Source organism: Miscanthus floridulus, chromosome 8 (assembly GCF_019320115.1).
Source record: "Miscanthus floridulus cultivar M001 chromosome 8, ASM1932011v1, whole genome shotgun sequence".
Classification (NCBI taxonomy): Eukaryota; Viridiplantae; Streptophyta; class Magnoliopsida; order Poales; family Poaceae; genus Miscanthus; species Miscanthus floridulus.
The window spans coordinates 20,978,237-21,006,108 of NC_089587.1; the positions used below are offsets into that span (position 1 = coordinate 20,978,237).

The window sequence follows — 27,872 nt, forward strand, 5'->3', positions numbered from 1 at the left end:
AAGAATTAAGAATCTATAGGAATTCCCTTCATACATCAATAAATCCATAAATAGACAAAAAAAAGTTCTTGCCCAACAAACATTCAATTAGAGAAGGTGGTAAGATCCTCAAGTTATAATGAAAAGCTACATTGTATTCCTCTTTGAAACATTCTTCACTAATTAACTAAGAAAAAAAAGCAGAAAATGTATGGCTAGCTAGCAGGTACAAATAGGCATTTTCATTTTTTTTTTTTTTTTTTTTTTTTTTTTGCGAATAGGCATTTTCATATTATTACAACTAACTAACTAAGGATGATCAATATACTTGAAACTGGCAGGTAGCATTTCTAGGCAGCTAAAACTGAAACATGACCCTGATGCTGCTGCTGACGCTCTCATCAGTTATGATGCAGCGCTGAAGTTCCAGCTCATCGGCCAGTCCTGTGGATCCATCAATCCTTGTCCCTGCTTAGCACGAGCAATTCAGAAGCAAGAAATGCTATGTACAAAAGATAAACAGAAGCCTACTGCAGAAGACGTAGCCCCGCAGATGACCTTCTTGGGCTCTAAATAGAGGCAGCCTCATTAGGCTCTGTGCACCAGAGAAGTAGTAAAATGAAGTGTGGTTTCATTCTTAAAAAAAGGCAGGAAAAAGATACTGCTAAGAACTTGTAAATTTATTGCAGAGAACAGCAACCTTTTATACTGCAGAGAACAACATCTATAGTACATTTCATAGCTAAGCAATCTTGCACCACAATGCAGCATCGTTTTTTTAAAAAAATACTACCATTTTGAGGGCAAAGAGCAATGCTGGACGAGCAATATATTGGTGAGGAAACTAAACAGGCGCGACGTGGATATGAACTACTCTGAACGCAGGCTGACAAATGCTCCAAGTCATGAAGTCAAAGACAGTATCAGCAGCTCTGAAGACTGACCGCTATCACCTATCAGAATGAATGTAGATGCAGTGCAAGAAACACCAAACACAAGCAGCACTACAACAAGCATGCAGTTAACATCAGCACTCGGGAACAGACCTCGTGGAGTCCCTGTGACAGTGATTCAGCCTCACGAACTCTGAAAGTCTGAAACCATTTGACACACACTCTGAATAGTGGACTGGTGAAGCTAAACAGGCTTCAAACTCTGGCAATCAATCCTATTACCTATGAATCCTGTTTGAATTCTTGCAAACACTGCACAATGGAAGGACTGGCTCAAGCAAGCAATAAAGCATCTCCAGTGATTCAAGGAAATACCCATCCAAAAACTCTAAATTCCTTTCATGCTTCAAATCAAACTGAGTTCACTTTTATCTACTCAGATCATCTAGAGTGGTACAACTATTTTTATGTTTCAGAAAGTAAGACCATAAGAGAAGCTGCTCTCTGCAATTGACATGGTCAAACATGAGATTCCTAGGATTATGAACTGAAGTCCACCAACAGTTGACGCGCTATGATGCAATTTAAGCTTGCAGATTGTTGTCACCTACAATGCAAATATTATGAATAACCTACAACAACAACAACAACAACAAAGCCTTTAAGTCCCAAACAAGTTGGGGTAGGCTAGAGTTGAAACCCATCAGAAGCAATCAAGGTTCAGGCACGTGAATAGCTGTCTTCCAAGCACTCCTATCTAAGGCTAAGTCTTTGGGTATATTCCATCCTTTCAAGTCTCCTTTTATTGCCTCTACCCAAGTTAACTTCGGTCTTCCTCTGCCTCTCTTCACGTTACTGTCCTGGCTTAGGATTCCGCTACGCACCGGTGCATCTGGAGGTCTCCGTTGCACATGTCCAAACCATCTCAACCGGTGTTGGACAAGCTTTTCTTCAATTGGCGCTACCCCTAATCTCTCACGTATATCATCATTCCGAACTCGATCCTTTCTTGTATGACCGCAAATCCAACGCAACATACGCATTTCCGCGACACTTAGCTGTTGAACATGTCGTCTTTTCGTAGGCCAACATTCTGCACCATACAACATAGCAGGTCTAATCGCCGTCCTATAAAACTTGCCTTTTAGCTTCTGTGGTACCCTTTTGTCGCATAGGACACCAGACACTTGCCGCCACTTCATCCACCCTGCTTTGATTCTATGGCTAACATCTTCATCAATATCCCCGTCCCTCTGTAGCATTGATCCTAAATATCGAAAGGTATCCTTCCTAGGCACTACTTGACCTTCCAAACTAACATCTTCCTCCTCCCGAGTAGTAGTGCCGAAATCACATCTCATATACTCAGTTTTAGTTCTACTGAGTCTAAAACCTTTGGACTCCAAAGTCTCCCGCCATAACTCCAGTTTCTGGTTCACTCCTGTCCGGCTTTCATCAACTAGCACTACATCGTCCGCGAAAAGCATACACCAAGGGATGTCCCCTTGTATGTCCCTTGTGACCTCATCCATCACTAAAGCAAACAAATAAGGGCTCAAAGCTGACCCTTGATGTAGTCCTACAATGCATTATTTAATCTCCAATGTTAAAATAATGGGAATCCCCATAAAAGGCTGGTCTGATAGCATGCATAGAGTAGACCAGCTAACATGTAAAAAAAAGGGCGTACCCAGTGCAGAGAGCTCCCGCTCTGTGCGGGGTCTGGGGAAGGGTCGCCAGTGCAATGCGAGGAGACCACGACTCGAACCCGGGACCTTCCGGTCACAGGCGGTAAGACTCTACCGCTTGCACCAGGCCCGCCCTTCAGACCAGCTAACATGTGAGGAAAATAATAACGATCCTTGGTTTTTTAGAATGAAAGCTACTATAATGTTTTGAATATATTTTACTCATTTTTAAAATCATAAAATCCATATTCATGTCAGACCAGCAGACTTGGTTCCAAAACAAATGGCAAGACAAGCAACTAACAAAACTGTACCATTTAAAAAAATCAACAGGAAATGCTCTGACTGGAGAATTGAAAAATGAAAGTAAGTAGTTCTCTTTAGTGTGCCATCACCAGTAACATATAAGGAAAACACCAGACATACAAATTGCAGTGAATTTCATCGTCCATGTGGATATTCAAGTAACTATTTTCATCCTCCCTTTAGCTATTAAAGACATAAGTGAAAATCCCTGGTCGACTGTAGTAGGTGGGTTCCTGAAAGATTGGCAAAAAGGATAATGTCTGGAAACACATAAGGATATTGGGCCATTTTTTAGGAAATTTATGTGCTACCTTGACGATGATTTCACATGAGTGAACCTGAGGCCCGTTAGTTACTGAACTGCTGCTCAATGCATTCTCTAAGATAAGACAGTGAAATGAAAGAAATACAGAACCATGTACACCACTGCACAAGTCTCACAAGGCAATACAGAACCTTCCTCACCTGTTTGTGCATGCAAAACCAGTTCTGGACTTCTGGTTACCGGTGGCTGGTGGGCTGTATTTCTAATAGCTGTTACGGTGAGGTTGATTTTTAATTTATGTTTGATCAATCGTGATTATATTCTCTGTGCCGAGAACTCATCTGGGGATTCCACCAATTTAGCATGTCCCACAGAGACAATAAAGAACAAGCTGACTGCAGGCAGCAAAGTAACATGCATTGTTCAGCCATTCAATCCTATCATTGGTCATTTGCAGAATTCCAAAACATTCTGAACATAAGGGAGTGAGGCCAAACCTGGATCTTTTGCTGTTGCCTCTCCAATGTCGCAGCGAAGAGGGAGTATAGGATAAGCGCAGCGCCACTGTTGCGTCGAGGAATCAGTTGTAGTATCAAATCAGTGGTAGTAACAAATTAACAAAACGATAATTTTGATATTGACCTCCTGCTTCAATTACTGAAATGTTAACATACTTCTTTCGATCAGGATACAACTTTGCCAAGTCTTCATTCACAAAGTCGTGCAACTCTACAGCAACTATAATCAGAGGCCAGGGGCACAATAATTACTCCCCAAATCCCCAATTAGTAACCTCCTCACAAACACTAACAGAGAAACAGTAGATTGGCAGCAGCAGCAGCAAAGATACCGTTGGCCTAACCGCATGGGCAAAGCAGATCAAAGCACGCCAAGGTTGGGAGGATGGGAAGCACAAGGGCTAGGACACATTCAGAGCAAAGTATATCAAAGCACACAGAACAGCAGACGCAGATCCAGTAAAGGACATTGGGCGTGCACATGTACGCCTCGTAACATTTGAAAGGGATCAAAGTTAGTAGGCATAATACATTTATACACTTAATCAGATCAGATTCGAATACAAACAGCCAGGGTTCATACCTGTTGGGTGGCCGTCGCCGGCGAAGGGCCCGACCAAGACCTGAGCACCTGGCGTGCGCCGGCGGCGCGAAGCAGCAACGGTGGCAGGATGCGGGATGGCGGAGAGCGGCGGCGTGAGCGCGACAGGGCATGGGGCCAGGGTTCGGATGCTCGGTTTCGCACAGCACAAAGGGAAGAGAAGGGGTGAGCATACCTGTTGGGTGCTCGTCGCCGGCGAAGGCCCGACCAAGACTTGAGCACCTGGCGTGCGGAGGCGGCGGTGTGAGCGCGACCGGTCATGTGATCCTCGGAAGGAGCGCGATTGGAGGCAGCATCTCGCGAGGGCAGAGAGCGTGATTGGAGCCTGGTGGACGTCCGGTTTCACCGCGCGTCCTGGTCCACGCGCGGGGGAGCGTGCGCACGAGCGCCAGGGAAAAGAGGACGTTTGGGTCCACCGCGCGGAGGAGCGTGCGTGCGCGCCGGGGGAAGCGAGCGAGCAAGCGAGAGCGTGCGACGCCGCCAGGGAGAAAGATAACGAACCGGGGTAGCACGCCGGGAGCCTCGCCGAAGCACCGTGGACCGGCCGCTCCACCTCCCGCCCGCGGGGTCCACGTCCACGCGTACCGTGGCCGCCTGGGGAAGCTCGCGTGCTAGGGCCGCGGCTTCCGCACAGCCGGTTCCGCGCGCTACCGTGCCGTCTGGGCTGCGCGCCGGCTTCGTGTGCTCCTATGCCGCCGATGCTGCACACTACCGGGGTCGCACGCCGGGCTGTCTGGCCTCTTCCGCGGCGCCTCCACACGCCGGGGCTCGTGTGTACCTCCTCCGCGCGACGTATGGGGAGAGAGGAGTAGAGGAGGACCTGGTCGCGCCGGAGGCCTCAACCGCGCCGCTAGGGTTTGCCCTCGCCGGTGCCCCTGTGGTAGCGCAGCACAGGGTCGGGCCACCGGAGCCGGGTAGATGGAGGAGTGTAGCGCGCGTCGCGAATCGGAGCCGGCGAGGGCGGAGCGGCGGCTTCGCGGCGTCGGCGGCGCCGTGGCTACCAGCGACGGCAGCGCTGCCTCGAGGGGTGGGGGCCGGAAAACCCTAGCCTCGTCGGGGTAGGGCGGCCATGGAGTGCGATGGCGTGGGCGAGCGCAGTGATGGAGCGGCGGCGCGAGGGCAGGGAGAGAGAGGGAGAGTCGGCGTGCGTTGCTACGGGAGAGGCGGATCGGACGCGTGGAGGCGGCGACGGCGAGGCGGCCGGGCGCGGCATCCGTGCGCGCTGCGGCCAGGGGAGAGGAAGAGGAGGTGGATGCGGAACGGTGGCGGCGGGCGGGAGCTGGCGTCGGCGTGGATCGGGGGCGCGGCGTTTTAGCGATTTGCGCGTGGACGGGAGGCGGGATCGCAGCATACCGACGAATAAAAACAAATATCGCACAAAAAAAAAAAAATATCGGAGACGGACCGTGGTTTTGGTAGCTCTTTTAACGGTTGTGGCTGGCAGACCAGTTAACGCTCAGAATTGAGGCCTTTTTGTTAAACAATGAATGAAATGAACAAGATTTGGGAACAACCAACTGTTTTCATTGATCTCTTAGATATATATACAAAGTGAAGGGGTGTGTCCATACGGACACAACTGTTAGTGTCTAAAGGACATGTCCCTTTGATGATAATGGTTAACTGTCTATACTAATCCTAACTTCCTCTATCAATGGATGAGATCATCCCTGTGAAACGATGTCGTTTGGATGGATGTGTCCCTTCGTCCATTCGGCCAGGGGGTGACGTTTCACAACACTCCCCCTTGATCGAATCTTCTTTGAGATCAATATAGCTGTATGTTTGAATTCCTCGAAAAACCCTGTGGGAAAAATCTGAGGAATATATATGTATAGATATGCTATAAAAACTCCTTTAAACCTTATAGGAAAATAAGGAGAAAATAGCATATATGAGTGTGATTTTAATAAATCACTATGTCATTGGTATCCCATTAAAAACCCCAGTGGAGAAAAATATTGGAGATACGACATATAGATAACTTCCCCAAAAACCTTTTCAAGAAAAATATGAGAAGTAATATAAAGTGATATATCGCTAAAACTCCTGTAAAAATCCAGTGGGAAAATTAGGAGAAAATATGACGACATATTATTGGTATTGCCTCTTGGATAATTCACATGAAAAACCTTTTCAGGGAAAAACCATGTATGAGTTGTGAGGACAATATGTGTCTTTGATATTTCCCACAAAAACCCCGGTGGGGAAAATAGAAAATATGACACATGCTTATGTTAATATTACCTCATTAAAAACTTTAACAAGAAACCTTATAAGTAAAACTTGTGAAAGAAAAGAGTATAATATGATGCTGGTACAGGTCAACATTTAGGAGATGTCTCCCTCTGATTCTGGCAAATCTCGAAGTCGCCGCATACCAATTCCATGTACCAATTTTTGAAACACAGAAGTTGGTAAGGACTTAGTAAATAGGTCAGCGAGATTATCACATGACTTGATTTGCAAGATGTTTATTTCTCCATTTTGTTGTAATTCATGGGGATAAAACAATTTAGGAACAATATGCTTAGTGATATTGCTCTTTATGTAACCTGATTGCATCTGTGTAACACAAGCGGAATTATCTTCATAGATAATCGTAGGTGATTCGATTGAACCAATACCACATGACTGTTGTATGTGGTTAATCATTCTGCGAAGCCATACACATTCTCGTGATGCCTCGTATAGAGCAATAATTTCAGAATGATTAGTAGAGGTTGCTGTCAGAGTCTGCTTAGAAGACTTCCATGAAATAGCTGTACCTCCATGTAGGAATACAAATCCTGTTTGGGATTTTCCATTATGAGGATCAGATAAGTAACCAGCATCAGTATAACCAATCATACTGGGATCATGATTTTTCTTAAAGAATAAACCAAGATCCTTTGTGCCATTAAGGTATCTGAGGATACACTTCGCTCCCGTCCAATGACGATGAGTTGGGTCCGCACTATGTCTAGCTAGTAAGTTCACTGCAAATGCGATATCAGGCCTGGTGCAATTTACAAGATACATAAGTGCGCCAATGATACTGAGATATGGGATCTCTGGTCTCAACATCTTTTCCCCAATATCCCATGGTCTAAATGGATCTTTCCCTATTTCTAAGGAACGAACAACCATCGGAGTTTTATTAGGGTATGATTTATCCATATTGAATTTCTCTAATATTTTCTAGATATAGGCTGATTGATGCACTAAAATCCCTGAAGGACGGTGCTCAAGTTGTAAGCCTAGGCAATACTTGATCTTACCCAAATCCTTCATCTCGAATTCTCTCTTTAGATGTTTGCGTGCTTCATCTATATCTTTGGGCTGCCAATGATATTTAAATCATCAACATACACGGGTATAATACAAAATCCCATTCGAGATTTCTTAATGAAAACACATGGGCAATCATCATTGTTAGAGAATCCTTTCTTTAGAAGGAATTCCCTCAGTCGGTTGTACCACATTCGTCCCGACTGCTTCAAGCCATATAATGACTTTTATAGTTTTACACAATACATGTTGCGATTTGCGTTTGGATTCGGGATTTGGATTCCATCGGGAACCTTCATGTATATGTCCGAATCAAGTGACCCATATAGATATGCTGTCACCACATCCATCAACTGCATAGATAGATGATTTTGAACTGCCAATGATATTAAGTATCGAAAAGTAATTCCACTTATTACTGAAGAATAGGTTTCATTGTAATCAATGCCGGGTCTCTGCGTGAACCCTTGTGCTACTAGCCTCGCTTTATATCTCACCACCTCATTGTTCTCATTCCGTTTTCGGACAAAAACCCATTTAAAGCCTACAGGAAAGACTTTGAAAGGTGTAGGTATTGCAGATGTGAATACCCCTCTTCTAGTGAGCGAAGCTATCTCAGCTTGAATTGCTTCTTTCCATTGAGCCCAGTCCGAGCGCTTTTTGCACTCTGCCATGGTCTTGGGATCTAGATCATTGAGAAAGATTTCTGCAATTGCTGCGGAGAAGTACATGTCGACAACAGTAGTCTTACGATCGTATGATTCTCCAGAATATATGTAATTGATGAAAATTTCTTTCACCCCATTATCTGACTCAACATTTCCCAAAACTATGGAGTCAGGGTGTTCCGATACCCCAGGATCAGAATTTGGATGCATCGTTGATCCGGGTTGTGGATTTGATCCTGATGTTGGGTTTTTATCCACTATTGGGTGTCTACCAACTTGAGGTTGGCTTGGATTTACTGATTTGGAGGATCTTGCCCTCGATATCCTCGGACGCTTACTTGTAGCTTTATCCTTAGGAGCGGCCGTACTTCTCCCCTTCTTCTTTGGAAGTGGGAGTTGAATGGTTTTTATTGGTACCTCCACTCTTTCGGACGCATTTCGAGCAGGATAAGAGGATTTAGTGACACCCTTATAATCAGTAAATGCTTCTGACAGGTTATTTGCAATATGTTGCAAGTTTATGATTTTCTGAACTTGTTGTTCAGTCTCTAGAGTACGTGGATCTGAGGGGGGGGGGGGGAATGCCTTGGGCATTCCAGATGATTTCCTGGCATTCGTTTTGGTACTTGAAGTCTCCCCCTAATGCCGGGAAATGATCCTCATTAAATATGCAATCAGCGTATCGGTCGTGAATAAGTCCCCTGTAAGAGGCTCGAGGTACTTGATAATTGATGGAGATTGATATCCCACATAGATACCAAGTTTCCTATGTGGACCCATAGAGGTACGCTTAGGCAGTGAGATCGGTACGTATACGGTGCAACCGAATTTTCACAGATGGAAAATATTTGGCATATTCCCACGTACTAATTGCAATGGGGAGACTACGTGATATGCAGTTGGTCGCAATTGAATTAAGTCAGCAGCGTGTAAGACTGCATGACCCCAACATGAAGTTGGTAGGTTGCAATTTTGTAATAAGGGTCTTGCAATGAGTTTAATTCTCTTTATAAGATATTCTGCTAAACCATTTTGTGTATGGACATATGGGACAGAGTGCTGAACTTGAATTCCTAAAGCCATACAATAATCGTTAAAAGCCTTTGAGGAAAATTCAGCAGCATTGTCCATTCGAATTGATTGAATTTGATGTTCAGGATGATGTGCTCTAAGTCTAATAACTTGAGCAATAATTTTTGCAAAAGCATGGTTACGTGTGGACAAAAGACACACATGAGACCATCGAGTAGATGCATCTATTAGAACCATGAAGTACCTGAACGGTCCAGACATTGGTTGTATGGGGCCACAAATATCTCCTTGAATGCGTTCAAGAAATTTTAGTGGCTCATTTTGGATCTTAACGGGCGATGGCCGTATGATCAATTTCCCTGTAGCGCATAAAGTGCACATAAAATCTGAAGATTTCGGGAATTTAGCATTAATTAACTCATGACCTTTAGAATTGCTGATAATTTTTCGCATCATCCCTATACCTGGATGGCCAAGGCGTTCATGCCAAATTTTGAATGCGTCAACATTTTGAAAAATTACCTTGTACGCAACATGCGGTACGGGTTTGATGTATGTGTAGTACAATCCAAACGGGAAAGAGGGAATTTTCTCAACAATTCGTTTGCCATATCCGCTATTTTTAGTAACAAGGAGAATTTCCTCATTATTGTCATCACGGGTTTCTATATGGAAACCATTTTGACGGATATCTCTATAACTTAACAAGGTACGCTTTGAATCGGGATACAATAATGCATCCTCAATTGTAATTTGGGTACCCATGGGGAGTACAATAGTAGCACGACCAGAGCCAACTATCGTAGCATCGCGCCCAGCGATTGTCAAAACATTTCCTTGTCTTTTTGTAAGAGTTTGGAAATATTTTGTTTCTCTAAGTATAGAATTAGTGGTGCCACTATCCACTAGGCATAATTCCTCCTCCATCAGATTGACCCCCGTAGAAACGATGTGTGTTCAGAGGCCACGTTGCCTCTGCGTCGTCGTTCTCTGTCTTCAGTAGAGCAGTGCTGATAACGTGTTAAACAATGAATGAAATGAACAAGATTTGGGAACAACCAACTGCTTTCATTGATCTCTTAGATATATATACAAAGTGAAGGGGTGTGTCCGTACGAACACAACTGTTAGTGTCCAAAGGACATGTCCCTTTGGTGACAATGGTTAACTGTCTATACTAATCCTAACTTCCTCTATCGATGGATGAGATCATCCCTGTGAAACGATATCGTTTGGATGGATGTGTCCCTTCGTCCATTCGGCAGGGGGTGACGTTTCACAGCACTTTTTACGGTCGTGGGTGGCGAACCGGCATGTTATAGTTGACACTCAGGATTTTATAGTTGCAGATGGTCTCTTTACGATTGCAGGGTAATTGATTTGCTGGTTGACGCGTTGAATCACTTATTCAACATGATAGTTGTTGAACAGCATATATATTGTAACCAATCAGGTAGTACACAAATCTATTGCATCAACCAAATTGAGCTTGTGTCAACCGAATCCATCTTGGTGCTGCCAAATTGCCACATCGCCTGTCCAGCTACGTGGCAGATTACTGTGATGATTTTTCATCACAAGAACGTCACGGATTGCATATAATAATAACAAAAGGTAGCGGTTCTAACGAAATTTTATCGTCACTCAAGATCATCTTTTTTTCTTGCCTATTTTCTTCTCCATTCTCCATGCCAGTATCTCCTTCATAACCTTGGGTCACCAAGTTCTTTGTTTACAAAGACTGCCATGCAGCTTCTATATTTAGCTCAGGCCATCCTCCTTTCACCTCCTTGCATTTGCTTAAGATTGCTTAAGATCTTTTGGAAATGTCACTTACGACCAGGAAGACATTCGCCCTGTTCGCTTAGGCTTATTTGGCCGATAAGCCATGGCTGAAAGTACTGTTGACTGATTTGGTGTGAGAAAAATCTTGTTCGTTGGCTGAAAAAGTACGACTTATAAGCCAAACAAGCCCAAATAAACATGGTGATTAATAACATATTAACATGCACATTTGCTAGTCTTATCTGATCAGCCCAGGTCCAGGCAGTGGGGTGAGTATTAAACTGGGGAGTCAGATTGCAACTCTCTCCTTCAGTTCCAACGTAGCTCATACCAATTAATACTTCACGATATGGTGGTCAAAAGAATATGAAAAAAAAATCATTGACCCGGAGCAAATATGCTGTTGCTTCTGCATTCTAAGCTATTCTAAGCTGGCGTCCTAACAATCCATCCTAGGCACTCCTTCCTAAGAGGCGAGTCGGCGAATATTGCTTTGATGAAATTTTGCACCTGTACATGATTAAAAAAACCGATCGGTTAAACTAAGTTAACAGACTTGAAATTTAGGATATTTTTCAACATTGAAAAGATCATAAAGTTGTCATGCCGTAGCTTGAATTAGGAATACTGGGGTTCACGTAACAAACATGTGCAAATCACAGATTGAGATACACAGAAACATATGGGGGCGCAAGACAAAGCTATGAATGATCCAAGGACTTATGAGATAAGTCAATGCCCAAAAATAAAGTGCTGCCACTGATATTGTATACGAAACACTATATGAAGATTCTTTTTTCAAAAAAAAAAAAGATGGGAGCTGGGCTTGCTCACCTCAGATGATGTGAAACCACATCTAGCTAGGTCTCCACTTTCCCAACATGCTGTGATGGACTTCAATGACATATCAAGCAATTCTGAACAATAATTATTTTCAGCGTTATCTGACTGAACAAAAAAATATGAGCAGCCCATTTAAAGATGAAAAGAAATCCATAATCAGAACCAACAAAATACCTGCAAGCTTGCGGAACTTTTTCAAAGAGGGTAGAATTCCATCCAACTGAATCCAAGTGTCATGGTCTAAGAAATTTGTGCTGTCATCATCGTTCTCAACCAGGGAAAGAAATAGTGAAGAGAGGTTTTCCAGAGCCAAATGGATAAGGCCTTGAAGCTGTAAGCATGTATATTAATGAACATACCATTATGGCATAACATGTATCACCTCAAACCATCATGTCATAACATGTATCACCTGCAATGTCTCTTCTGCTGCCATGTCATCTATCAGAAGCATATCCCTTGTAATTCTTGAGAAGACAGACCCAAGGACATGACACATACTTTTCCTGTAAGTTGATCTTGGCAGTATCGACTCCCACATGATGCGTATCTTTTCCAAAATAAACACGACCTGAATTGCACCCATAGATCAGCAGAGTAAATAATGATGTTTAACTGAAATGTCCATTTAGATGAAAAATTAAAAAAAAAAATCTTCAACAATGGAAATTGATTGCTGCTAATATTTGGCACATCATGAAGAAGACAATTTTTATTTCATTGCAGATCCAGGTAAGATTGAAGCAAAATGTTCTTCGGATGATTTGTGAGATTGCTGGTAAAAAAATCCCTAAATAATGTCGAATAGATGTAGCAACAGGGCACAAGGCTTCCCAAGCTTACAGCATTTCCAAATCAAGCAAAAAAAAGACACCACTCATTGTGAGTAGCAATGCATATTTTACTCATTTACAATTATAAATACATAATTCTCTTGTTAATTTCATCGCGAAAAGTGCAAATTTGGACTTATAAACCATGGTTGTTTTGTCTTGTTTCTCCACTGTGGGAAATGTTTGACTGGGACTACAAGTAATTAGCTCAATGAACAAGCGAACTAAATTTTGAAGTAAATGTGTATGAAGTCCCCATCATTTTTCACGGTTCAAGTGGAACAGACCTGCTCGATACTAAATTTTGCTGACTCATAATGCTGAGGTTGGTGTGTGTTCTGAAAACCTTCAGCGCCATCTATAGCCTGTTAAAACAATGCAACGAACTAGAAAATTTAAATAGAAGCTCAAAACTAGAAGTAATTATGTGTGTGGAATAGAACTTCATAATTAGAAAGATCTAATGACCTCACTTATAGTATCAACAGCGAGTTGTATTTGTCTTCTCAATACAGCATCTGCCATCTGAGAGAAGATTGGGGCTAAATCCACAAAAACAACCTGTTTCTGTAGATCACTAGGAAAATCTGCACGATACTGAACAAAAGCATCCACAAAGATTAGCAGAACACATTTCATTTTGGAAACACATGAAATATCTTGAGAAAAATATCTCTTAAAAAGTGCTATTTAATTTGGTTGCCCGAAGAGGAAAAATAAATTTCTACAGCATGACTGCATGAGACTGGTTCTTTTTTGTTTTGTTGGAAGTAATCAAGATCAATCCAGGCCGTAGAGGCATAGATTTTTTTTCATGTGCAAAGTAAACACTCTATCTTATCACACAACAATGTTGTGCAGTCGCCATAGAAAGCATAGTTGAACTTGAACACAACAGCCAGCTTCAACTTGGTGAGTGGTCCCCTGAGGCCCTGACCAGTGGGCAGTGGTGGAAGGTGGCAGCAAGGGCTCCACTGCCTGCAAGTGCACCAGCAGGATGGGTGGGGCTGGACCGCTGGAGGCAGTACATGAGCTCAGACAACATGGCAGATAAGAAATTTTATTGGTGTTGGCTGCAGGAAGCGAGGTGGTAACACAGGAAGGGGAGTGGAATCAGGTGTGCTACAATCCAGTAAAATTCCTGTATTCTGGAATCTAGGGTCGGAAGCTGGCTGTTTGTTTCATATAGGGATTATAAAAGCTAAAACCACCAATATCCGACAGAAACAAACAGGGCTTCCTCCAGTGCAAATCCTAAGGCCTTCCCTAGTATCAAACCCAAAATGAAACGAATTTCAATGACTATATAAAGTATAGGATAACAGTACAACATAATTTAATACATGGAAGATAAAGAATAAATAGTTTGTTACATATCTGCATTTTTAAGCAAGAACACACTAACATACTCAAGCAAAACTCAAGATCAATAATGATACAAGCAGCAACAAGTTGGGCATGCACACCTGAAATGCAAGGCCCAGAATTTCTTGGGACAAATGGTAGAAATCATTGTGAACAATAGCAGCCACTTGACTTAAGCTATCAAATTGCTTCTCTAGCTTCAGAAAAAAAATATTTGACAAAGGTCAATTACTATGAAACAATAATAGTGCTCAAAAAGATAGAACTGAAACTAGAATACAGTGTGATTTGCTTTGAGTACAACCATGGTATAATGTGGAAACCTAAAACTATCATTCAAAGTTTGTACATACACGAACCTGAACTGGCACAATAGCCTTATAAAGGAGCAAAACATCCCTAGCAGCAAAGCAGAACTCCTTAGCTACTCTTGCTGATGACAAAGATGCATCCTGCTCTGGTTATTCAACAAGAAAATGGATGTGCATCAAATCCTCATCCAATAGGAATTTACAGCTCACGAACACTAAAAAAGTGGAACGGTGCATCCGCATGCAATAGTCAATGCACGCAACTATGGGAATAATGCATGCCATGATGAACAGAACAGTAGTTCTCATCTGTGAAACTGTGACGATGGGTGAGTAGAACACACAAAAAAAAACATAAGAATGTAGCGCCAGGCATACTTTGAGGGCTCCATGAACCAATTTCATTACTAGAAGTGCTGATTTAGATGTAAAACACTTCTCTGGCTGAAAAAGTAGATCAACAACAGAATCACCTTGGTCACCAGATTCCTGCAATAACAAGCCTCTTTATAAGTATGATAGAAATGAACCCCACATTATCCTGCTCGTAGTTTGCCCATGGAAACTCTTGGGTTACACTCACCAGAGGACTATCATAATCATATTGTACAAGAATGTTCCTTGCCTTCACCAAGATCTCACTTCTCTTCCGTACAGCAAAATGAACTTCAACATCATCAACAAATTGGGTCAACTTGCCATCCTTTCTATCAGGCAAAAGAAACATCATGCTCCTAAGTTTGTTCTCGAATTCAGCTGTACTTCGCACGACATCTTGGAACTCAATTAGCTTGGATGCCTCATTGGGTACAGCCTGAAAACACATAATTAAAGCATCAGTCAAAAAATACCTGAAACAGCAACTGCCGGCTTGCAATGCAAATGTCTACGGACAAGAGAACTTAAACGAGGAAGTTCATAGAACCCTAAGTTTTTTGTGGCTAATAAGGACAGTTTGTAAGTTAGCTCATATCACTCTGTTCTTTTTCAACAAAATTCGATTCTTCCCTTCATGGAACTACAAAGATATATGACCCAAGTTTTCATTTGGTGGTAAGTTTGATGATACAATGTGTGAATTAGAGGGACAACGTATTTTCTAGTTATTCTACATATATATTTTCTGAACCGAACGATAGCTAGGTTGGTAGATAGTATATACTACCTCCGTCCTGAAAAGGATGCAATTATAAGGGGTCTTTCTCGAGCTGTGCACGAGAGCTGCGTGTCAATTCATTAAGCAAAGAGAGAAAGTACAAGGAGGGCAGAGCCTACTCCCGAAAACGCGCCATATTAAGAAAACTCATATCTAAAGTTTGTCCTTATTCAAACTATCTAAAGTTTGACCAAGTTTATAGAAAATAGTATCAATATTTATGACATCAAATAGGTATAATCTAATGACACTTATTTGGTATCAAAAATATTGATACTTGTTTGTATAGACTTGGTCAAGCCAAAATGGTTTGACTCGGTATTATGCTAGAATGGCATTCTTTTCAGGACAGAAGAAGTCCAATTAATGAGAATATAATCAACAAAACTAACTTCACTAGATCATTATAGTCTATAGAGTGTACTTATAGAATTATATCATGAAAATGTCTACAAACAAGAAAAGTAGAAAACTGAAAATAGGAAGCTCATCGAGTCCCAAAGTTGCTTGTAGTTTGTAAGGATAGTGACTAAGTTTAGGTCACTGTTCCTTTTTCTATCAAATATGATTCTTCTTATTGTAGGACTCAAGTCAAGTGTTTAATTGGTGGAAAGTATGATACTATAACCAAAATAGAGGGTTAACATAACATGTACTTTAGTGATTTTATATACGTATTTTGTAACATCACATAGTGCTCACTACAGTTATTAGAAGCATTCACAGGCTGATGGCTGCAAATCAAATCAAATTCAAATCATATCGTTGTAGTTGAACCAATCAAAGGATTAGTTTATATAGCAAAAGAAAGATTGACAGTTCAATTAACAGTAAACAAAGAAACTATACTTGCTTGAAAGCCCCATATGTTCTAGCAGAAGTAGATGCTTGATGAAGATAATGCAAGTTAAGATACAAATAGTTTTTGTCTCGCATTACAGATAGAAAAGATAATCATAATTCACAATGATAGTTCTTGAGACTTCCCTTCCTCAGATAAATCAGGAAGAATGGTACCTTGGAGAGAAAGTGTGTGATAACCAGATCAGAAATTCTTGGCCAGGTTAACTTTGCAAAATACTGAACCCACTTGCTATTTTCCATGCAAATGAATTTGCACACAAACTTGATGACATCAATTATTCTTGAGTACAGATTTGAACCATCTTTATTGTCCTTTAACAGTAAAAACCAGTTACATAAGGCAAACAAGAAGCAAGATTACTTAATCTGCAGAAAGTAATCAGGAAATAAAACTAATTTCGGCTTGTGTTCCAGATGAACAAATATCTAATTCCCCTGCTCAATATTGCTAAAACAAAATATAATATTTACCGGTTGAATTGTTTCTTAAAATGAAGATACACATTCAGCACGTATATAGTAATGTCTTGAAAAACTATGGCAAAGGCACACAGCTGACAACAAACTGGGTCAAGGTAGCCCTTGAAAACAGAAAGTTATTACTTAGAATAATTGTATTGACAAACAATTTTCTTTAGAAATCAGGAAACACCATGAAAGGCTTACTTTTATTTCCTCAGAAGGGACTACACTCAAGACTGATACAGAGTGTTCTGGACCACCTTCCTCAATCACTGACACCTGTATGTTACTGATTGCTGGAACCAGAATATGTTTCATCATCTTGTCTGCAATTTTTGCCATCCCATAGCCTAGGGCATCAATAGTCTGCAAAACAAAGAAATGAAAAGGTCATACATTTGGAGGAGTACAATGTTATCATGTAATATGGGGTCAACACTTATGCAAGGCGCCCATGGCAGCACCTGCCATCTCAGAAAAAGCCTAGAAGGACGCGTCTATAGTCTGGCCCCTAAGTAAGACTTTAGAGATACAGAAGTAAGGCATAAATAGGAATTAGTTGCATTTAAGGATATATGCTTCCATCAATTGCTTGTTTGTTGCAGGAAACTCCTCTCTGTTTACAGGAGAGAAAATTATCAATAAATAGCTAACTTGGATTTGATATTTAGATCCTTCTTGATCTCTGAGCCACATAGGTCTACCCAACCTAGCCATGACACCGCCTTCTCCACAGGCTACCCCACCAAGGTGCACAACATCGCCCTGCCATCTACTCATTCCGGTTCAAAATACTTGTAGCTTTAGCCTCTTCTACTATCTTCAAAATACTTGTTGTACAATTTTGAAGTAAATTTGACTCATTTTTTTCCAATCTTACACCTCCTTAATTCCTTCATTGACTAGTATGAGGGAGAATGAGTGTGTGTTTTTGGCATAATAAATGGCCACTTTATATAGAGGATTAAACATGGGTAGGATGGTGGATGGCCATTTCATTTACCTCCTTAGTTCCCACGCCAAGGCTAAAACAAAAGGTATTTTCAGTTTCAATCTAGTCCGCACTACACAACATATCAAAAGAAGATAGCATATGAACTCAGGGAGGTAGTGCCTGGTGGAGCTTCTAGTGACGTAGATATCTTTTTTTTTCCAAAGTTATCGCAATTTTAGCCGCTGAAGGATTAGATCAGTGTCTTAAATGTCCAACACAACTCCCCACAATCCTTGACAACAGCTATCTTTAACAACAATTGTATTCATTATTTCTACGGCAATGCAGCTTAAACTATGTACAACTTATGATCCATTCAATGTCCATCAAAAGCTCCCAACTAAGTTCCATTACCAATTGCATATTTTGTTTACAAGTTAGGGTTATGGTCAAACTTACTGGAGCAATCAACCCGTGATGCAGAAGTACCAACTGAATTTTCTCAGTAAAACTCACCTCCAATGCCTGAAGGGCAACAGGAAGCTCAACACCATGACTTCCACCGGAGTGACCTCTCGGAGTAGCCCTCACCACCACCTTACCTCCCTCTGGCGCAAATTCCACACACTCCTCCACATTCTTCCCAAGCCCAACTTGCAGCTGTATCACCATCATAACCACAACCCAACAACAACACTTAGCACAAATGCAAACACTGACATAAGCTGAATCATTCTAAAGCAGAATTTCCTCGTCACCTCGTCGACAAGTTGCTCCCAGTCACTCCTGAGGAGCCCAAATACGACCGGGTCGTCTTGACCAGATCCAGATCTGTCGGGATCGATCAGGAGGGTCTTGAGTTCAGCGACGGCAGCGGCCCTGTCAAGGGGGCTTGCTGCGGCACGGGTCTCGCGGAGGCGGGCGGCGAGCGAAGCAATTGTGGAGGCAGCGGCGAGGTGCTCCTGGCGCTCGGCGAGCTCGCGGCGGGCAGCAAGGAGGCGGTCGGCAAGGGCCCTGAGGTCGGAGAGGTCGGGTGAGGAGGCGAGCGGGCCAAGCGCGGAGTCAAGGGAAGACTTGAAGGAAGCGGAGGAATCGGCGGCAGAGGCTGCGCGGAGGAGCGCGTTGGCGAGGGCCCCGCGGTTAGAGGCAGCGAAGGAGAGGGCCGAGGCGTGCAGGCGGTCGGAGCGGAGGCGTAGGCGGTCGATGAGGAGGCGGAGGTCGGGCGCTGAGAGGGGCGTGGACGGGTCAGAGGCGTCGGCTGTGGTGGAGAGGAGGAGCTCGCGCACGTCGTCGGCAGCTTGCACTTGAGATCCAGCAGCCGAAGATGCACCAGCAGCTGCAGCTTGAGATCCAGCAGCCAAAGATGTACCAGGAGTAGACATTTTCCCCTTTCTTGAAAGAAAAAACACCAATACTCAGTATTCACATACAGTCACAGTGACACACAGAACGCAAAGCTTCTTAACACAGACCAGTGTGTCTCACTCTCACCTTGGAATTGGATCCGTGACCGTGAGCCTGTGCCGGAGACCGGGGTTTGGGTTGGCCGTTGGGTGCTTGGGGCGAATCCGGCGGCGGCTCGGCGCGTCCTCTCGTCCTCTTCAGGGCCAGACCGCAGACGGCAGAGGATCCAGCAGCCGCGTCCTCGACTCCTCGTCAGGGGCGGCGGAGGGCAGGGGCAGCAGGGGCGGCGGTGGACCGGGGCTCGCCGCGTCCTCGACTCCTCGTCACTCGTCAGGGGCTCCGCAGGGCAGGGAAGGCGCGAGCGCGATGCAGCAGCAAGGGCCAGGCCGCCAGGGCTCGGTGGTCGGTGCGCCGTGCGCGCCTGGCCGCCTGCGCGGTGCGGCCGTGCGGCGGTGCGGGCAGCGGGCGACCGGGCGTGCGGCGGCACGGGACTGGGAAGAGGGGAGGAAAAACGAGAAAGGACGGGACTGGTGTCGATTTGGTTGATATACCTAGGATTTGCACTGGGCTGGCCTGATGGGTTTTTTTAGCACAGGAACCTTAACTTCGGGTCCCTGCAGGCTCGCTCGCTCCATTCTTACGCTCGCTGGCTGGTGAGGCAGAGTTGGTATAGATTTAAAACCCGCCCCCGACCCACCCCGTTTTGGGTACCCGAATCCCAAAAACCCGCGGGGCGAGATCTAGACCCACCCCCGCCCCCGCCCCCGCCGGTCTAAAACCCACGGGTTTCGGGTCCAGCGCTGCCATCTTTGTCACGTCCTGCACGAGACAGCGGTGTTGAGGCCGTTTGGGCCGAATGAAAAAGGAAGGGGAAGAGAAGGTGGGCCAGAAGGAAATAGTCCGGCCCGGGAAGGAAGGATTTCGACTTTCGAACGGGAAAAGTCATCCTCACTTAGCCACTTGCAACAACTTTTTGTTGTGCTTCGATTTACATCGTCTCTGATGGCTTATCTCCCACAGCTACTGAAATCGATTGTTTTTGCTCTCTTTAGATGGCCTGCAAGGCGCTTTAATCCAAGATGACATTGTTAGTATATAAGTATCAAAAAGACTTTATCAAAAAGTTATAGAAATAAAATTTCAAAAAAAAAGTCATTTCTTAGAAGTTATGGAATTACAAATCTCAAAGACGGATTACCTAAAATCATAGTCTATAGTACGATGCCTAGCTTGGTATTATTTGGATTTTATATCACACTTTTGTGTTTAGTAATTAGTAGTTGCTTTCGCTAATTGTTATAGTTACTGCCACACAACTTATTCTCCCACGAAAACCAATCCACCCTGGACTACCCGCATCGTAAAAGCCAAACTGAATCAACCCGGTGCAGCGGTGCTCAAACCATGGTTCCGAATGGATTTGAGACTGGTACAGCCAACGTGCTCTGCTGCCTGCTGAAGTGCACCTGGTTCAACAGCAGCAGATGTGAAGTCGATCAACGTCGGAGAGGGAGCTGCTTGTCTGGTCTCATGCGGCCATGCCGAAACTCTAACCTCATCGGAGAGAGAGCTGGACGCGCCGGTGGTTGACGTCGGCGCCGCCATGGCGCCATGCGTGGTGACTGTGCGGGGATTTGCCGCGGCGCCTAGCAGGTCTCTAGGGCGTGCTCGAGCAGGTCTCCGCCGAGCAGGTCTTCCGGGTGACCGGGCACGGCCTGGAGCCCTGGATCCCATCCCTTGTCCGTGCCACGCAGGTATCATGGCGTGCTCGAGCAGGTCTCCGCTCAATGGCGCCGCTGACTTCTTTCGCCTGCCGCTCGCCACGAAGCAGCGCGGCAGCCGCGCTCCGCGGAACGTGACCGGCTACACCACCACGCACGCAGACCGCTTCAGTGCTTCACACTCCATCACAAAAATTTTGTGATAATAATTTATTAAAGTTGGTTCGTATTAACAGTAGATGGTGATTTGAATTTTCAAAATCCCAAAAACGGACTAAAGTTTGTCTTACCAACCGTATTAACAGTAGATGGTGCTGGAATTCCAACTTGAGACCTTTGTCCTTCCACCCTCCTCTAACCACTTCATCCCTAAGTCACTTATGTCTATACAGTATATTCATTCCCCTAGTATTCACTTTTTAGAATTAAAATAAATATTTAAAACCCTAAATGACTTTAGATAAAAAAAAGTCATAAACTACAAATTTGTTGTTCTAATCGAGATCTACAACTTTGATTTTGGTTGTTTCGTCATCCGATGTCGTTTAATAAATTTGAATTTCAAAACGTCAAAACTTCAGCCAGACTTTTGGGACCTCAAATGATTTCAAATGAAAAACTCATTAACAACAAAGTTGTTGTTCTCATCGAGGTCTATAACTTTGGTTTTGGTCAAATTTTCATCCAAGGTTGTTTGAAAATTTTAGTTTTAAAAATTTTAAAACTTCAGATATAAATTTGAGACTATAAATGATTTCTAATGAAATAGTTGTCAACTACAAAGTTGTATATCTCATCGAGATCTACAACTTTAATTTTGGTCATTTTCCATCTAAGGTCGTTTGTACAATTCGAAAAATTTGAATTTCAAATTTTGAGTGCTTCAAACAGAAGTATGAGGTTGTAAATGGTTTCAAATGAAAAAGTCATCAACTACAAAGTTATCGATCTCGTCGAGGTCTACAACTTTTATATAAAGTTTGTTTTCATCTGACTTTATTTAAAAAAGTTATGAATTTTTTTATACTGCAGCATGGTTATCATCGTCGTATCATACACCAAGCTGACGGTGAAAATATCTTCACCGCTGGTTCATATGGCGAGGCGACAGTGATGAGGAGCACATTATCACCGTCGGTTGGTGGTGCAAAGCAGCTGTGATGATGGACTATCACCGTCGGTTGGTAAGACGAAGCGACAGTGGCCGGTGATAGTTATCAACCCGCACGTTCTTACGAACCGACGGTGATACTCTCATCACTAACAGTTTAGATTACGAACCATTGGTGATAGATTCGCTGGTGATATGTCAATATGTAGCGGTGTCATGGCCAATCTAGAGGGCGGTAGTGTGGTCAAGGCCGCGAACCTGCTTGAAATCCGTTCCAAACTGAACCAGCCCATTACAACTACCACCACAAACCAAAACAACCCATTAGACTTTTCAATCATTTTCCACCTAACCTGTGTAGGCCTAAATGGAAAACCAACCCACTGAAAGCTCTAGTTTGGTTTTGGTTAATTGATGAAACCCTAAGTGCTAACCTAGTTTATCAAGATGATTATGAGATAGGTAGCACTACTCCAAGTGACGAAGCAATGGCGAAGATCATGACAATGGTGATGGCATGGTGATGGTCAAATGCTTAAACTTGGAAAAGAAGAAAGAGAAAAACAAAAGGCTCAAGGTAAAGGTATAAAATACAGGAGCCATTTTGTTTTAGTGATCAAGACACTTAGTGAGTATGATCACATTTAGGATAGATAGCCGTACTATTAAGAGGAGTGAAACTCGTATCGGAATGCGGTTATCAAAGTGCCACTAGATGCTCTAACTCATTACATATGTATTTAGGATCTAGTGGAGTGCTAATACCCTTGAAAATGTTTTGTCTTGATCACTAAAACAAAATGGCTCCTGTATTTTATACCTTTGCCTTGAGCCTTTTGTTTTTCTCTTTCTTCTTTTCCAAGTTTAAGCATTTGACCATCACCATGCCATCACCATTGTCATGATCTTCGCCATTGCTTCGTCACTTGGAGTAGTGCTACCTATCTTATAATCATCTTGATAAACTAGGTTAGCACTTAGGGTTTCATCAATTAACCAAAACCAAACTAGAGCTTTTAATCTCTCCCTTTTTGGTAATTGATGACAACTCTTATACAAAGATATGAATTAAAATTCATTTGAATCCATATTGCTTGCCCAAGCATATTTACCATGTGTAAAGGATATGAACAAGTTTCATGAACTCTATATGATAGCAATTGCTCCCCCTACATATGTGCTAAGAGTTTGGATTGTAGCGTGCACATATGCTTAGATAGAAAATATAGGAGTCAATTTCTACCAAATAATGCTAAGGTATAAGAGATGGACCTTTGAAGCGTGATACCAATCGGAGTGCACCAATATACCATCCTTAGCGCCATTATTAACTAGACATATACAAAGACTAGAATATCCCATGAGATCAGCATTACATGCAAGGGTCTAGTTTCTATAGAAAGAACCTAAGTCTAGTTACTTAGCCTATGCATGCTAGTTTTTTATTTCAACATTCAAACCTACAACTAGCATATACCACACAAGCATGGATATTTGAAATTAAAACTTATGCCATGCAAACAAACATATGTAATGCTCATTCAAATGCATCATATAAGTTTATGAGCTTACTCCCCCTATTTGTATGCTCAAAATTTTAATTAATCCTCTTCCTTTGTCATATATTTTCTCTCCCCACTATTTCTTCCCTATCACTCATATCTTTGTTTCTCTCCCCCTTTGTCAACAATTAGCACAAAAGGTGAGCTCAAATTATCGATAGGTTGGGGTAAAACCATGTGAAATGAGGATTATTTTTCTAATTTGGTTCAATCTAGATTACTTACAAAAAGATATTTAACTCGGTTTGATCCAAGGACAAGCTTCTTCACACCTCCAAATAAGGGTTATCTTGTACCATGTTGAGTTAAACACTTATAGCTCATTTTCTAAATTAAACACTAGGTTTACAAGCCCACAAACATGTCATATGCTACTACTAGATCATTTCAAACATACAAGCAATAGTGGTACCATACAAGCATCAAATTCATTTGATTTTCATGAATGAGCCTAGGACATGATAGGAATGACTAGATGCACTAAACAAGTCCTTAGCAATAGATGGATGACATGTCAATCAACTTTACCTTGCTTTGCTCGAAGGAGAGACATGTCATATAGTGGGGGTGCATCAACACATATTGGAGAAATCAAGTATGTTCAATTCATTTCTTAGCTTGCAAAACCTCTTCTCATCAAGTGGCTTGGTGAATATGTCGGCAAGTTGATCTTCGGTGCCCACACTCTCTATGCAAATGTCCCCTTTTTGTTGGTGATCTCTTATGAAGTGATGACGGATATCTATATGCTTTGTTCTTGAGTGTTGAACCGGGTTGTTGGTGAGCTTTACGGCACTTTTATTGTCACATAGCAATGGCACTTGCTTGAACTTGATTCCAAAATCACTCAAAGTGGCCTTCATCCAAAGTAATTGTGCACAACAACTACCGGCCGAAATATACTCCGCTTCGGCGGTTGAAAGTGCTATACTATTTTGCTTCTTTGATGACCAAGACACAAGTGATCTTCCCAATAGTTGACATATGCCCGAGGTGCTCTTTCTCTCAACTTTGCATCCCACATAATCGGAGTCCGAATATCCAATCAACTCAAATCTTGCTTCTTTGGGATATCATAATCCAACATGTTGTGTATGTTTTAAATACCTCAATATTCTCTTAGTTGCCTTCAAATGACTTTCTCTTGGTGAGGCTTGAAATCTAACACACATTGAAAGTGTATTTGCCCCCTATGTGGGTTTTGGTGTATTAATGACATCCAAATTAGGGACTAATGTGATCTTAATGAGATATGTTGCAGCTATTAGTCCCATGAAAGATTCAAAGAGTTGATAAAGATGAAATGGTATCCCTCAATTCTTCAAGTTGCAAAGGCGGACGAACTCAAAACGATCTTCAAAGGTTTTAATTTTAAGTTTGAGTTTAGGATCCGCCGCACTATTAAGAGGGATGCAAATTTAATTGGTCTGAGGAAGATAGAGTGCTCAAGCATTTAAATAAAATCTAAAGAGTGACACTCTTGCACTTCACGAGCACAAAGAATAAATTTCTGTGACTTTCGGTGTCGGAAGTCCCGACGTAAGTCGGAACTCCCGACAGTCGGAGGTCCCGACCTAAGCCAGGAGTCCCGGCACCTGTGCTTCTGACTGCTCGCTGTCTGTGCACGTCGGAAGTCCCGACGTTCGTCGGGAGTTCCGACCATCGGAAGTCCCGACGTTTGCCGGGAGTTCCGACACTGACCTGTCCCAAGCCGGGAGTCCCGGCCTCAGCAGTGCTGGCTGTTTGATTAACTGTGCTCGTCGGAAGTCCCGACGATCGTCGGGAGTTCCGACCGTCGGAAGTTCCGACGTTTGCCGGGAGTTCCGACACTGACTTTCACCCGTGGACTTCTGACTCTTTGTGAACAGTGTTTTATGTTGCAGTCGGAACTGCCGGGATCTGCGTCGGGACTTCCGACGTAGATCTGAACGGTTGGATTTTCACTTGGAGTATAAATACTCCTCTCTTCACTTCTAACCGTGACGGACTCATTTCACAGTTGACTCACTTCGTGCTGAACAGCTCCCAAGCAACTAAAGCACCCCTCTCCTTCCTCCCTTGCTCTAATCTTCGATTCCCTTGGGTTTTGAGTGAAAGGAGAGTGGATTAAGTGAGAGCATCACTTTGGAAAGCTTGAGCACTTGATTTCTTCGTCAAGCCGGTTGATTTTGCGTCTATTACTCTTGGGGCTTTGCCCCTAGCCGGCTAGGCGTTGCCCTAGAGCTTCCATCTTGTGGAAGAACCTTGGGAAGTTTGTATCACCCTTCGATTTCTTAGTGAAAAGCTCAAGTGACCTTTGTGGTCGCTTTGAGAGAGGCAAGGAGGTGGAAAAGACTCCGACCTTAGTGGTCACCTCAACAACGAGGACGTAGGAGCTCCTTTGTGGGGTTGCCGAACCTCGGGATAAATCCTTGTGTCCCGTGTGCTTGTTGTTGTTGTGATTGCTTGAGATTACTTGTTTGTGTTTGTCTCCTTGTCTCCAAAATCTCCATTTTAGGGTTTGGACTCGATCTACGGTTTGGAGGCTTTACGGCGTCAAGGGAGTGACCCAACATCTTCACCAAACCACTAGGAAGTGAGGTTGTAAGTTTATTTATCCGCAAAGTTAAATTTGGCACTGCTTTTGTAGTTCACGTAGGCGTCGGAACTGCTGACGTTTGCGCCGGAACTTCTGACAACGTCGGGAGTTCCGACCCAAACGTCGGGACTTCCGACAGTGGCTGACAAATTTGAACTTAGCATTTGCAGTAAATTTTTAGATACGCCTATTCACCCCCCCTCTAGGCATTGTTAGATCCTTTCAATTGGTATCGGAGCGAGGTCTTCTCTTTGCGCTTCACCGCGTGAGAAGAAACAATGTCGGAGTCCGATAAGATGCAAGCCATTGCCATCGAAATGGCCAAGAAAATAGCTGAAGAGTTGATGAGTACTCAAGCCAAGATCTTTCAAGATGAAATGAAAAAGATGCAAGATGAGATGAGCAAGTTGAAGGAAGAATTAAGCAAGAAGGTTGATGATGCAATAAGTGGCAAGAATGATATTAGTGACAAGAATGAAGCAAACAAAGATGCCGCTAGTGATATTGGAGCCGGTGAGCATGCTCATGGAAAAGGTATATATTCACACATGAGTTTTGACTATGGACAAATCATGAAAAATTCAACACTCCATACTCCGTCCGTCAATATTGGCAAGCCACCTCACTTTGATGGAACAAGATACACCGATTGGTCTTACAAGATGAAGATGCATCTAATAGCCGCAAGACTTTGGGAAGTTGTGGATGTTGGTGTGATGATTCCTACCGATGAAGATAGAGAGATAACTCCGGAAGAAGTGCACAACCTTCATCAAAATGCACAAGCCGTAGCATTGCTTGTGTCAAGCTTAGCTCCGGATGAGTTTAGAAAAGTAAATGGAATGGAAAGTGCAAAGCAAATTTGGGATACTTTGAAAGTATCATGTGAAGGAGATATAAGTGTGAGGAAAGGCAACATAGAGTTACTTCATGGTGAATTGGAAAGATTTGTATTCTTGCAAAATGAAACAACACAATCCATGTTTGATAGGCTCATGGCATTGGTCAACCGCATAAGAGCTCTTGGTAGCAACGAATGGGATGACAACAAAGTTGCTAGAAAGATGTTGAGAACCTATAGAGCCAAGAACAACATGCTAGCGTCCGTGATCATGGAAAGGCCCGGTTATGATGAGATGACACCTCAAGAAGTTCTTTCAAAGCTCAAGCATCATGAGTGTCTAGATGAAGATGCAATCAATGCTCACAATCAAAATCCTAATGCAATGGGATTCAACAAGAGTGCCGCCCTTAAAGCAACTCAACAACATGAAGGTCAAGTTTCAAGTCAAGAAAAGAAGAAGAAAGTGAAGGATGATTCCTCAAGTGGAGAAGAAGATTCCGATGCGGAGGTTGCATTTGTGATTAGAAATCTTAGAAAGTTTATGAAGAAGAAAAGCAATCGCAAGACCTATGGTGATGGTAAGAGAAGGTTCAAAAAGAGATTTTGCTATGGATGTGGTCAAGTTGGTCACTTCATAGCCGATTGTCCTAATGAGAAAAAGAAGCACAAGCATGACAAGGATGAAGATAAGAAGAACAAAAGCAAGAAGAGAGGTGAAGCTCATATTGGGGAAGAATGGGAGTCAAGTGATAGTAACTCAAGTGATGATGAGAAGAAGAAGAAGGGTGCCGCAAACATCGCCATCCACCACTCTTCTTCACCGACCATGATCTTCCCCGACTCAACTTCACCACCAAAGCTCTTCGCCAACCTATCTTC

General features: G+C 43.1%; 1 protein-coding gene across 2 annotated transcripts; it reads right to left on the reverse strand.

Moving 5' to 3' along the window:
- Positions 1-10,657: 10,657 nt before the first annotated feature.
- Positions 10,658-19,742, reverse strand: LOC136475934 (centromere/kinetochore protein zw10 homolog). Of its 2 annotated transcripts, XM_066473594.1 has the most exons (16): positions 19,265-19,742; positions 18,532-19,165; positions 18,290-18,433; positions 17,044-17,205; positions 16,531-16,689; positions 14,941-15,171; positions 14,736-14,846; positions 14,406-14,498; positions 14,148-14,243; positions 13,150-13,278; positions 12,969-13,046; positions 12,350-12,419; positions 12,261-12,274; positions 12,023-12,179; positions 11,840-11,922; positions 10,658-11,515 (listed from the first exon to the last, which is right to left on the reverse strand). In XM_066473594.1, exons 2-16 carry the CDS (start codon positions 19,153-19,155, stop codon positions 11,432-11,434), a joined length of 2,235 nt encoding a protein of 744 aa, XP_066329691.1. In that variant the 5' UTR covers positions 19,156-19,165; positions 19,265-19,742; the 3' UTR covers positions 10,658-11,431. The 2 variants fall into 2 exon arrangements, with proteins under 2 accessions (XP_066329691.1, XP_066329690.1); XM_066473593.1 differs by having other exon boundaries at positions 12,261-12,419; positions 19,265-19,741.
- Between the last annotated feature and the right edge of the window lie 8,130 nt (positions 19,743-27,872).

Excerpts from the sequence above, each read along its gene's own strand:
- LOC136475934 (XM_066473593.1), bottom strand. The coding sequence starts at position 19,155 with ATGTCTACTCCTGGTACATCTTTGGCTGCTGGATCTCAAGCTGCAGCT. Across the intron at positions 16,690-17,043 it reads TCCCTTCTGAGGAAATAAAA|GACAATAAAGATGGTTCAAA; the intron begins GTAAGCCTTTCA and ends TTACTGTTAAAG. Across the intron at positions 11,923-12,022 it reads AAAGTTCCGCAAGCTTGCAG|AATTGCTTGATATGTCATTG; the intron begins GTATTTTGTTGG and ends ATTATTGTTCAG.